We start from the raw sequence: 13,064 nt of genomic DNA on the forward strand, positions 1-13,064 counted from the left end.
AATGGGGATAATAATCCACGTCTCTGAAAACTCAGTGTCCCGCACATTTATTCGTGCCCCCAAAAAAGCATTTCTAAAGAGATCCTGAGAGGGCTCTGCCACTTGTCTGCTGTTTGACCTTGGGCAAGTAACTTTACTTCTATGGACCTCAGTTCCCTCATCTGTAAAATGGGGATTAATAATAATAATGATAGTGGTATTTATTAAGCGCTGACTGTGAGCCCCATTTGGGACATGGACTGTGTCCAACCTCATTTGCTTGAATCTACCCCACTGCTTAGTATGATGTCTGGCACAGAGTAAGTGCATAATAAATACCGTTATTATTATTATAAATTATTAGTGCCTGCCATGTAGTAAGCATAGTAAGTACAGAAGCAGCATAGCGTAGTGAAAAGCAGCATGGCATAGTGGATAGAGTGTGGGCCTGGGAGTCAGAAGGATGTGGGTTCTAATCCCTGCTCCACCACTTGTCTGCTGTGTGACCTTGGGCAAGTCACTTCACTTCCTCTGTGCCTCAGTTTCCTCATCTGTAAAATGGGGATCGAGATGGTGAGCCCCTCATGGGACAGAAACTGTGCCAACCTGATTTGCTTGTATCCACCCCAACGCTTAGTACAGTGCTTGGCATATAGTAAGTGCATAAGAGCATTATTATTATTATTATTGTTAATAATAATGGTTAGTGCCTGGCACGTAATAAGCGCTTAACAAATGTCATAAAAACAAGTCTTGCAATGGCCTCTCCCATGGAGGTGAAGTGAGGGGAGATTAGAGCTCTTGAGGGCGGTGAGGGGCGAGAGGGTGTTCGGGTGACCGCCCACTCTAATATTAGGTGTGGAGGAATTCGGCCGTCGACAACTTCCCTTCTGGGATTTGTGGAACGTCTGTCTCTGGAGAGGGGAGGAAGGAAACCTTTGGGGAAGCAGCTCCTGGAAGGGGCAGGGAAACACCCTTTCATCTTTCATTCATTCAGTGTCATATTTATTAATCGCTTCCTGTGTACAGAGCACTGTCCTAAGCTCTTGGGAAGATACAATGCAACAGTAAACAGTGACGTTCCCTGCCTACAACGAGCTCACAGTCTAGAGTTGGGGAGACGGACATCAATACAAATAAATTTAGAGTTATATACATAAGTGCTGAGGGGCTAGTGGGGGGCGGGGGAAGAACAGACAGAGCAAGTCAGGGCGATGCAGTAAGAAGTGGGAGGTGAGGGAAAGCAGGGCTTAAAGTAGTTGTCTCCAGTGCCGGGTGGGGATTCAGCCCCACGGGCGCCGGTGGCGACGAGGAGAGGAAGCAGGGCCAAGAGGAGACCCCAGCAGGCACGAAAGATCTTGGTTTGGGCCAGCGGCTTGGAGACCTGGACTTTCCTGGTCTCTTGAGGTGAGAGGGACTCTCCCCTTTTGGGCCCTTCCAGCCTTGGAGGGGAAAAACAGAGGGTGTCCCCTGGTGCCGTGGTTCTGGCCCGCTGGGCCATCCAGTCTCCCCACAGGGGAGGTGGGGAGGTGAGGGGGTCAGTGCGAGAGGGACCAGCCCAGAAGATAAAGTTCTGCCTAGCCCAGGAGCTGAATGCCTGCCTTTAGACTGGAAGCTCATTATGGGCAGGGAACTTGCCTGCTAATTCTCTTGTACTGTACTCTCCCAAGCGCTCAGTACAGTGCTCTGCACGTAGTAAGTGCTCAATAAATACCGTTGATTGATTTAGAGCAGGCAGAGGAATTCATGGGCCTTTTAGCCACCATTTTGAGATACCATAGCTGTCTTCTCATTCATTCAGTTCATTCAGTCGATTTTATTGAGTGCTTACTGTGTGCAAAGAATTGTACTGAGCGCTTGGGAGAGTGCAATATAGCAACAAAAGGACACATTCCCTGCCCACAACGAACTCACAGTCTAGAAGGGGAGACAGACATTAATGTAAATAAATAAATAAGTAAATAGCAGATGTATGCAGATATATACATATATCTTGGGGTGTACTGTAACCTTCCATAACTAAGCAGGCGTCAATCAGTCATATTTATTGAGCACTCAGGGTGTGCAGAGCACGTACTAAGCACTTGGGAGAGTACAATATAACAAAATAACAGACATTCTCTGCCCACAAGATTCCCGTCTAGATGGGGAGAACTATCATGCATCAGGTATCATGTGTGCGGTAGTCTCTTGCACTCAAATAAAGCTCCCTCATGGAGTCTCTCTCTGTCTGGAGCTTGGGTCCATCTGTCTGTAGTTGTAGTTACGCTATTTATTGAGCACCCACTGGGTGCAGTGGACTGCACTAAGCTGAATTAGTTCGCTGCCTCTCCCGAGTTCTAATCTTCTATCACCGGGATTCATGCGACCCCTTGATGGTGAGCTCCTTGGCCTCTTTTTCTCTCTATTCTGCCTCCTCCTTCCCCTCTCCAGAAGGTTCCATCAAATTGCTATTATTATTGTGGTACTTGTTAGGCACTGACTATATGTCCAGCACCATGCTAAGCTCTGGAGCAGATACAAGTTAATCGGGGAGATGCAGGCCCTGCCCATGTTGGGTCTCCCAGTCCAAAGGGGAGAACAGGTGTTCAACTGGGAAGGCAAGCTGACGCTATCCTAGGAATGTCTTCCTTCCCTTTCCCGTCTGGCCAGCACCTGTTTGGCTCTTCTCAGTGGTGGGCGTTGGAGAGGGATCCCCCCGGGGATGGGGAGGTGGGGAGGCCTGACCGAGCTGCCGTGAAATGGTTGGCATTCTGAAGGGCCGGGCCAGCTCGGAGCTGCGTTCTCGTCGCTCTTCCAAGATCCGCTCTTCACCCCAGCTCACTTCCCACTTGTGGTTCTCATTTCCTCCCATCTGCCCGATTCCAGAGCCACCTGTTCCTCGGGTCTCCCCAGGTCCTAGGCCTCATGGAAGCTGCCTTTTAGCAGTGAGGGGAAGTAGGCCAGGGCAAGGGCTTAGGGGGAAGGGGTTTCAGTGAATGCTGGAGAAAAAGGAGAGAGGGAGAGAATAAGAGGGTGTGAGAGAGAGAGAAAATGAATGAATATGGCCCCGAGTTCACTTGGCCTAGTGGAAAGAGCATGGGCCTGGGAGTCGACCTGGGTTCTAATCTCAGCTCTGCCAGTTGCCTGCTACTAGGCTCTAGGCTCAGTTATTTAACTTCTCTGGGCCTTAGTTCCCTTTTCTGTCACTGGGGACTAAGACTGTGAGCCCCTTGTGGGATATGGAGTGTGTCAACCTGATGAGCTTCTATCCACACCAGTGCTTGTGCTTGACACAGAGCAACAAAACCATAAACGAACCACACCCCCCCCCCAAAAAAAGCCCTCTTTGTGCCTGTTTCATCATCTATGAAAATGCAGGCTCAGTATCCCTTCTCCCTCCTTCTTAGACTGTGAGCCCCATGTGGGGCAGGGACTGTGTCACACCTAATTATCTTGTATTTACCCTAGGGCTAAATTCAGGGTGTGGTACAGAGTGAGCGCGTAACAAATACCACAATTATGACTGGTAATAGCAGAGGTAATGATGATAATGGTATTTGTTAAGCACTCACTATGTGCCAAGCACTGTACTAACCACATGGGGCTCAAAGTAGGAGGGAGAATGGGTATTTGTTGTGGACAGAGAATATGTCTACCAACTCCGTTGTATTGTACTCTCCTAAGCACTTAGTATAGTGCTCTGCACACAGAAAGCACGCAATAAATACGATTGAAGTCTCTGCACACAGTAAGCACTCAATATACACGATCGACCGAGTCATAGTAGTATTTTAATTATTAAGCCTTGGGTTTCTGGATCCATTCTACCTTGGAGATTTCCAGTCCTATCATCATTTTACATCAGGCGCTTGAATGTTTGACCCCCCAAACCCTGCATTGACTAAATGTCCAAATTGATTGACTGTCCGTGGACATAAACGTTCCTTTCTCCCCACATCAGTTCCCAGACCTGGCCACCTCAGGCCGGAGGGCTCTTCTTTCTCTCTTGGCTCTCGCTCTCTCTCTGTGTCTCTCTGTCTGTCTCAGTCTCTCTCCCTCTCTCTCTGTCTCTGGCTCTCTTGGTGCTCTTTCTCTTCAAACTGTTAGCCTCAAGGCTGAATCTTGCCCTCCTCATGTACTTGTGCCTAAGGACCGCTCTCCTCCCACACCCGCCCGTCTCATGGCTTTTACCCTCCGGCGAAAGGTCCCGGAGAAGGAGCCTGGTCTAGTGGGTTGAGCACTGGCCTGGGAGTCAAAAGGACCTGGGTTCTCATCCCAGCCCCACCACTCGTCTGCTCTGTGACCTTGGGCAAGTCACTTCACTTCTCTGGGCCTCAGTGACCTCATCTGTAAAATGGGGATTGAGACAGTGAGGCCTATGTGGGACAGGGACTGTGTCCAAGCCAATTTGCTTGTATCTACCCCAGCGCTTAGTACAGTGCATGGCACATAGTAAACCCTTAAATACTAAACAGATACCTGTGGAACAGGGACTATGACCAACCCGATTAGCTTGGATTTACTGCAGCACTTATATAGTAACCCCTTAACAAATACCATAAAAAAAAAGAGAGGGGCAATTTTGGGATGTTAGGTGTTCCAGCTGTAACTTTGGACAAACAGCAATGGGAAGCAGCGAGGCCTAGTGGATAAAGCACGGGCCTGGGAGTCGGAACAACCTGGGTTTTACTTCCAGCTCCCCACTTGTCTGTTGTCTGACCATGGGCAAGTCACTTCACTTCTCTGGGTCTCAGTCCCCTCATTTGTAAAATGGGGATTAAGACTGTGAATCCGTTGTGGGACAGGGACTGCATCTAACCTGATCAACTCATAACTACCCCAGTCCTCAGTACAGTGCCTGGCACATAGTAAATGCTTAACAAAGCATGGAAAAAAATTATAAATCTAAGCCTCCCACGTCCCTCTGCGATCCAGGAACGGGTTTTCCCTTCAGGGTCTGAAGGGGGTGGGCAGAGGAGGGGAAGGGAAAGAGAAGGTATAAGGCAAAAAAGCATCTCAAGTTGAGTGACTCCCCGGAAAAGAAAAGCCATTTCAAAAACACGCTCACGAGGCTCGGCAGAGAAACCTCCTAATGAGAGCCGAGACTTAAAATGGGTGTAGAGGCTCTGGGACTTTGGCTCGCAGAGGGTTGGAGGGGGCGTGGAGTTAGGGGTCCTGCCAGAGAAATGCTTGAGGCTGAATCCTCATCGGAACCAACTGCGGAATCAATTAATCAATCAGTGATATTTATTAAGCTTGCTATGGGCAGAAAACATTTCTGCGAATTCTGTTGTACTCTCCCAAGTGTTTAACGAGGACTTCAGTCAGTTGCATTGATGGGCCATGGAGAGGGGCATGGAGGAGGGAGAATTTGAGGTAACACTCTCCAGGAAGAGCAGTTAAAACTGCCTGGATCGGCGGATGGACTAAATTGGCGGTTACGTCCCGGGAAGAATAAGAGGGGTGACAGGGAGGAGGTTTAGGGAGTGTTAATTAATTGAAGGCTTAATGAAGACATCTGTTTGCTGGGTGGCTGAAGTTAGAACAGCGAGTGGGATGTATGTGACTCGGCCAACAATGAGAAGATTTCTGGCATTTTAGTCATAGCTTGCTGTGTGCTAAGGGCCGGGGTAGGTACGAGGTTGTAAGAGTGGGCAGAGCCCCTGTCCCACACAAGGATCAAAAACTCTCTTTTCCCCAGTTGTCAGAGGAGGGAACGGAGGCTCAGAGTGGTTAAGCGACTGGGCTGAGGTCACATGGTAAACCAGTGGCAGAACTGGAATTAGAACCCAGAACTTGGCACATAGTAAGTAAGCGCTTAACAAATACCTCAATTAGTATAATTATTATTATTAGATCTCACTGCCTCTCCAGTCAAGGAAGCTTACCTGGTCCCTGATGGCAGTGGAGCCCTTCCTAGACCGCGCCTCGGGTCACTTTGAGGGAAGCAGTATGGTCTAGTGGAAAGAGCCCGGGCCTGGGAGAAAGAGGATGTGGGTTCTAGTTTCGGCTTCGCCACAGGTGTGCTGTATGGCCTTGGGCAGATCACTTCACTTGTCTTTGTCTCAGTTACTTCATCTGTATAAGAGGGATTAAGACTGTCAGCCCCATGTGGGACAGGGACTGGGCCCTACCTGATATGCTTGTATCTGCCCCAGTGCTTAGAACAGTGCTTGACACTTAGTAATTATATTTATTGAGCGCTTACCGAGTGTAGAGCTCTGTACTGAATGCTTGGGAGAGTACAATATAAAAATAAACAGACACATTCCCTGCCCGCAGTGTATAGGTCCATCAATCAATGGTATTTCTGGAGTGCTTACTATGTGTATTCATTTATTCAGTCATATTTCTTGAGCACTTCCTGTGTGCAGAGCTCTATACTAAACTCCAGGGAGAGGACAAATTAACAGTAAGCAGACAAATTCCCTGCAGATCTCTGCCTTCAAGGTGCTCCCATTGCAGCCCATGGACATGGCAGTGTGTCTGTTGGGGGTGGCAGGTGGGGAACTGACAGCCCACGTGATCGAGCGGGAAAGACAAAGCCATCTGTCAAAGGTTTGTCGAAGAGGTGGGTCGATCCAGTGGCTGCCCCTTGATTAGGGATGGGTCAGTCTGCTAGCTGCTCTTGCCTAGGAATGGATCAGTCCGGTGGCTGCCTCTGGCTTGGTATGAGTCAGCCCGCACCAGTAAATAATAATAATATTGGTATTTGTTAAGCGCTTATTAAAGCCCTCCCAAACCAAGATGGTCACTGGCCAGATGGAGCCGATTGCTGGCAGCAAGCTAGTTCTGCTTCCCGGGCACCTTGCAGGCCAGTGACGCCCAAGGAGGCAAAGTGGAGGACCGTATCCAGATGGGCAGCGTGTCCTTTGGAGACGAGTGGTGGGAAGACACAGCAGCAAACCCTGACACTACTACGCGGGCACCTCCTTAAGAGGGTCAACGGTGGGCTCCTGATTAGAATGCAGGGTACCCGCCAGTGACGTCTTGGGCACAGTTATCCTCCCAGCACTGACCTAAGAGTCGTCACGACCCAAATTCCCAAGGCAGACCGTGTGCGGAGACTGGTTGATGGCGGGGATTCCCCAAGAGACCACAGCTCTGTGAGCTGCCCAGCAAGGAGGGAAGAAGTGTTTGAAAGGCACAGAAAAACAACATAGCCTAGAGGAGGTATCCTGGGCCTGGGAGTCCGACAACCTGGGTTCTAACTGTGGCTCCGCCACTTGTCTGCTGTGTGTTGGGCAAGCCACTTCACTTCTCCGGGCCTCAGTTAACTCACCTGTAAAATGGGGATGAAGACAGCGAGCTCCATGGGGGTCCCCCTGCAAAGGCACATCTCCTCCAAGAGGCCTTGCCAAACTAAGCCCCTCCTTTCCTCTTCTCCCTGTCCCTTCTTGGTCACCCTGATTGCTCCCTTTATTCTTCCCCCTTCCCAGCCTACAGAACTTATATACATATTTGTCATTTATTGATTTGTTCTGCCTCCCTGCCCCACCCCCCAAGACTGTAAGCTTTCTCTTGTGGACAGGGAGTGTGTCTTTATTGTTGTACTGTACTCTCCCAAGCGCTTAGTACAGTACTCTGCACCGAGTAAGCACTCAGTAAATACAACTGAGTGAATGACAGGGACTAGATCCAACCCACTTTGCTTGTAATAATAATAATAATAATAATAATGTTGGTATTTGTTAAGCGCTTACTATGTGCAGAGCACTGTTCTAAGCGCTGGGGCAGATACAAGGTAATCAGGTTGTCCCATGTGAGGCTCACAGTTAATCCCGATTTTACAGATGAGGTAACTGAGGCACCGAGAAGTGAAGTGACTTGCCCACAGTCACACAGCTGACAAGTGGTAGAGCTGGGATTCGAACCCATGACCTCTGACTCCAAAGCCCGTGCTCTTTCCACTGAGCCACACATCTACCTCAGCGCTTAGTTCAACACTTCATTCATAGTAAAGGCTTCCCAAATACCACTAATTATTATTATTATTACTTAGAAGACTCCCTTTTCCCTCAGCCTTTCTTTCCAGGTGAGTGGAGGAGAGAGCTGGTTAAAATTAATAATAATAATAATAATGATGATGATGGTATTTGTTAAGCACTTGCTATGTATCGAGCACTGTTCTAGGTGCTAGGGTAGATACAAGCTAATGAGGTTGGACACAGTCCCTGTCCCACAAGGGGCTCACAGTCTTAATCCCCATTTTACAGATGAGGTAACTGAGGTCCACTGAAGTAACTGGCTCAAGGTCAAACAGCAGACAGGTGGTGGAGCTGGGATTAGACCCCGCGTATTAGTCTGCTGAAGGGCCTGCTGAAGGGGGAGCTAGGCCTGCCAGATACTGGTTTTAATTGATTTATTTCTATTAATGTCTGTATCCCCCATCTAGATTGTTAGCTTGCTGTGGGCAGGGAATGTATCTGTTTCTTGTTCTATTATCCTCTGTCAAGTGCATAGAACAGTGCTCTGCACACAGTAAGTGCTCCATAAACACGATCGACTGACTGACCGGTCTCTGCCATTTCAGCCTGAGTCCTACAGGCCTGGAAGGCCACAAAGGCCACCAGCCAGATCTTAGCCGATGCCACAAGCCCCCTCTTGCCCATCCCATCCCAGCTCTGCTTTTAATATTCATCTGGCACATTATTTTGCAAATGCTCCACGCTGGGCTTAGTCAGCCCAGTAATGCCTTGGTAATGACTCTGAATAAGTAGCCAATTATGTTGGAAAAAACTCTGCCTGCACCTCCACAGAGAAAGGAGCAGAACAGCACGAAGCACTTAGGGGCTTCGGAAAGAGTTGCCTGGTAACACCCCCCGCCTCCCTCCCTCCCAGTTGCGTTTCAGTGAGAGGGAGACATCTAGTTCCATAGCATCAGGGCTTTCCTCCGACCTGCCCCTTCCCAAGCTTTTCCGCTTGGGTTTATAAAGCTTGGCGTTTTTTTTGAAATGGTATTTGTTAAGCACTTCCTACGTGCCAGGCGCTGTACTAAGCGCTGGGGTAGAGAAGCAATGTGGCTTAGTGGAAAGAGCAAGGGCTTGGGAGTCAGAGGTCGTGGGTTCTATTCCTGGCTCCGCCGCTCTTCTGCTGTATGACTTTGGGCCAGTCACTTAACTTCTCTGTGACTCAGTTACCTCATCTGTAAAATGGGGATTAAGACTGCGAGCCCCACGTGGGACAACCTGATAACCTTGTATCTGCGCCTGCACTTAGAACAGTGCTTGCCACATAATAAGTGCTTAACAAATACTATCTCTAATTATTATTATACAAGCTAATCTGGTTGGACAAAACCCCTGTCCCACAGAGAACTCAGTTTTAATACCCATAATAAGAGTAATAATCATAATGGTATCTGTTAAGGGTTTAATATGTACCAGGCACTGTGCTCAGCCCTGGGGGAGATACAGGTTAATCAGTTTGGACACAGTCAGTGTCCCACACAGAGTTTATAGTCGTAATCCCCATTTTACAGACAAGGGAACTGAGGCACAGAGAAGTGAAGGGACTTGGCCAAGGTCACACAATAGACAAGTGGCAGAGGTGGAAGTAGAACCCAGGTCCTTCTGACTCCCAGGCCCGGGCTCTATCCACAAGGTTGCACCGCTTCTCTGTAGTTCAGTGGTATATGAACTGCAGTTAATGGTATTTATTAAGCACTTAACTGTGTGCCAATGGATAAGCACTTGGGTAGATATGAAACGATCAACTCAGACCACTTCCCCTGAGGGTCTCACAGTGTGAGAAGGAGGGCGAACAGCTGTCTTATCTCCACTTTGCAAATGAGGAAACTGAGGCCGAGGGAGGTTAAATGTCACACAGCTGATCAGTGGCATTAAAATCCAGGGTTCCAGGCTCCCGATTCTGGGCACTGTTCCCCCGGCCCCCCCCCCCCCCCCCACCCCTGGATTAATAATAACAGAATTAATAATAATAACATTTAGGGGCTTACTGTGTGCCAAGCACTGTTCTAAGGGCCAGGGTAGGTAGAAGATAATCAGGTTGGACTCAGTCCATATCCCTTATGGGGCTCTCAGTCTAAATAGGAGGGAGGAGGATTCAATCCCGATTTTACAGATGAGGAAACCGAGGCCCAGAGAAGTGCATCTTGCTCACAGGCTAAGTAGTCCTGTTGAGAAACAGGGAGGCAGATACTAAAGGAGGCAGCTTGCCAGAAGGCCTGCACCGGTCTATGGCACAGCTGTCGCGTGCTACACTGCTGACCCGCTGGAAGCTGGCGAGGAGTCTCACTTAAGGAGGATGAGGAAGAAAGCTTCCCCCAGGAGCACCCTCCATTCTAGTAATTCACGGTCTAGAGGAAAGAGCCCTGGCCTGGGACTGGGAGTCAGAAGACCTGGGTTCTAATCCCAGCTCCGCCACTTGTCTGCTGTGTGACCTTGGGGCAAATCACTTCACTTCTGTGGGCCACAGTTAGCTCATCTGTAAAGTGGGGATTAAGGGACAGGGACTGGGTCCTACTCAATCCCGTTGTATCTACCCCAGCACGAAGAATGGTGCTTGACACACAGTAAGCGCTTAACAAATACCATCATAATCTGTGTGGCTTTGGGTAAACTCCTTCACTTCTCTGTGTCTGTTACCTCATCTGGAAAATGGGGGTTAAATTGGGAGCTCCATGTGGGACAAGGACAGTGTCCTACCTGATTATCTTGAATCTACGCCTGCGCTTCATACAGCATCTGGCACATAGTAAGTGCTTAACAAATACCATTAAAAAGTAATAATAATAATAATAATGTAAGGTACTTGTTAAGCACGTACTACGTAGTAAGCACTGGGGTAGATACAAGATCATCAGGCTCCACATGGAGCTCACAGTCTAAGTAGGAGGGAGCACAGGTTTTGAATCCTCATTTTGCAGATGAGGGAACTGAGGCCCCGGGAAGTGAAGTGACTCGTCCAAGGTCACCCAACAGACAAGTGGCGGAGCTGGGATTAGAATCCAGGTCTTCTGATTCCGAGGTCCGGGGTCTTTCTGCTAGTCCACACCGCTCCCCTCGATCCTGCCCTCCTCTGGAGGGGCATGAGGCGAGGGCAGTGCCAGCGGTGACAGGCTACCCCTCAGACGCCGGTCACCCTCCACCCTCGTGTGTCCACATTTCTCTTCGAATAGACGTGAAGCCGTCCAACATCTTGGTGAACTCCCGCGGTGAGATCAAGCTCTGCGACTTCGGGGTCAGCGGGCAGCTGATCGACTCCATGGCCAACTCCTTTGTGGGCACGAGGTCCTACATGTCGGTACGAGTTCCCCCGCCCAGCCCCGGGCCCTCCTGCCGGGGTGTCAGAGATTGCACTGGGAGATCCGGAAGGGGCGGGAATCCATTATTAGGGAGGGTGGGGTCGCCGATGGCATTCCAGGCTAAAAAGAGAGGAGGGGGAAGAGCTTCTTTTCATCTGGGTGGGCCAGCATCAGCCCCTGCCTCGAGGGTGGCTATTGTCTGGTTTTCCCCTGGCCTGTTACAGACATGGCACCAAATGTTTCACTCTTTATTCCCAGCCTTAGTCAACCGGTGGTAATTATTGAGCGCTCACTGTTTGCAGAGCACTGTGCTAAAATCTTGGGAGAGTTCACTACAGTTGAATTTTGGATTTTTTTTTTTATGGGCACTGTTCTTAGTCCTGGGGTAGAAACTAGGAAATCAGGTTGGATACAATCTATGTCCCACATGGGGCTCACTGTCTTCATCCCCGTTTTACAAATGAGGAATGTGAGACACTGGGAAGTTAAGTGACTTGCTCAAGGTATCTTGCCAAGATACAAGAGAATCAGGTCAGGCACTGTCCCTCTCCACATTGGACTCACACTGTAAGTGGGGAGGAGAAGCAGTGCGACTTAGTGGAGAGAGCACAGGGCTGTGAGTCAGAAGGACCTGGGTTCTAATCCTAACTCTGCCACTTGTCTGCTTTGTGACCCGGGGCAAGTCACTTCACTTCCCGGTGCCTCAGTTACCTGTAATCTGTTACAGTCATCTGTAAATCAGGGATTTAGATTGTGAGCCCCACGTGGGACAGGGATTGTGTCCAACCTGATTATCTTGTATCTACCTCAGTGCTTAAAGAGTGCCTGGCCCATAGTAAGTACTTAACAAATACCATATTTTAAAAAAACCCACCAGATATTTGAGGCCCCATTTTATAGAAGAGGAAAGTGAGGCCCAGACAAGTGAAGTGACTTGCTCAAGATCACGCAGCAGACAAGTGGCAGACCCACTTAGAAGCCAAGTTGTCTGATTTCCAGACCATGGCCCTATCCACTAGGTCACACTTCCCCAGTGGACAATCTAATGGGACAGAGCCCTTCAAAAACACACATGGGTCTGACTGGTTCGTCAGCAGGGTTTGGGCAAGGCCTGGGGGATGATCAGGTAGGGGTCGGGGCAACAACCAGCCAGTGAAAAGGGGGTCTCCCTGGAGAGCAAAGGAACTTTGAGGGCAGGGATCACGTGTCGTGTCTTCCCTCAAGGGCTTTGCGCTCAATAAATGTCACTGATGAAGTGATGCTTGCCAAAGGACCTCAAAGTGCCACTCATTTCTCCAGGTGGTTAGACATCTTTTCAAGAAAAAGTGTGTTTTTTTGTTGTTGTTTTTTAAGTTTGTGGCCCGAGGGACACTTGCTCTTGAAAACCCCTGTGGAAACTGGCCTGGGAAACAATCCCATGGTGGTATTTCCACGGCCCTGAACTTCCTCCTCTCGCTCACCACCAGCCTCTTGCCGTGCTCCCTTCGCTCCCCTTCCCCCACCCTGTGACCCCTGCATTCTTCCGGGCACATTCCTCAAGCGACATGGGCGGAAACCGCCAGTCACCCGAGACCCCAGCGGGGAATGTCGGACAGAACCGGGATGGTCCGGGATTAGTCAAGCCGCTTGGATCGGCAGTTCATTCTGCCTGGAAGCCCATCCCTGGAAACCTGGAGCCAAGTATTAAATCCAGAGACGGAGCTGTGAGGCGCATCACTGGGGGTTTTGAGATTTTGATTTTTTTTTTCCAAAGCCATGCTGAATTCATGATGTTTCCAAATGCTTGAGCTTTTTTTCTTTTTCTTTTTAAACAAACCAATCATTGATGGCATTTATT

General features: G+C 49.3%; 1 protein-coding gene across 1 annotated transcript in view; it reads left to right on the plus strand.

Annotated features, from left to right (window-relative positions):
• The window catches only part of MAP2K1 (mitogen-activated protein kinase kinase 1), a 72,797-nt gene that overhangs the window by 48,062 nt on the left and 11,671 nt on the right, over nucleotides 1-13,064 (plus strand). The window contains exon 6 of the mRNA XM_029066067.2: nucleotides 11,102-11,226. Within this exon, the coding sequence (XP_028921900.1) occupies nucleotides 11,102-11,226 (125 nt within the window). The remainder of the gene's footprint in view (nucleotides 1-11,101; nucleotides 11,227-13,064) is intronic.

Source organism: Ornithorhynchus anatinus, chromosome 5, assembly GCF_004115215.2.
Source record: "Ornithorhynchus anatinus isolate Pmale09 chromosome 5, mOrnAna1.pri.v4, whole genome shotgun sequence".
Lineage (NCBI taxonomy): Eukaryota > Metazoa > Chordata > Mammalia > Monotremata > Ornithorhynchidae > Ornithorhynchus > Ornithorhynchus anatinus.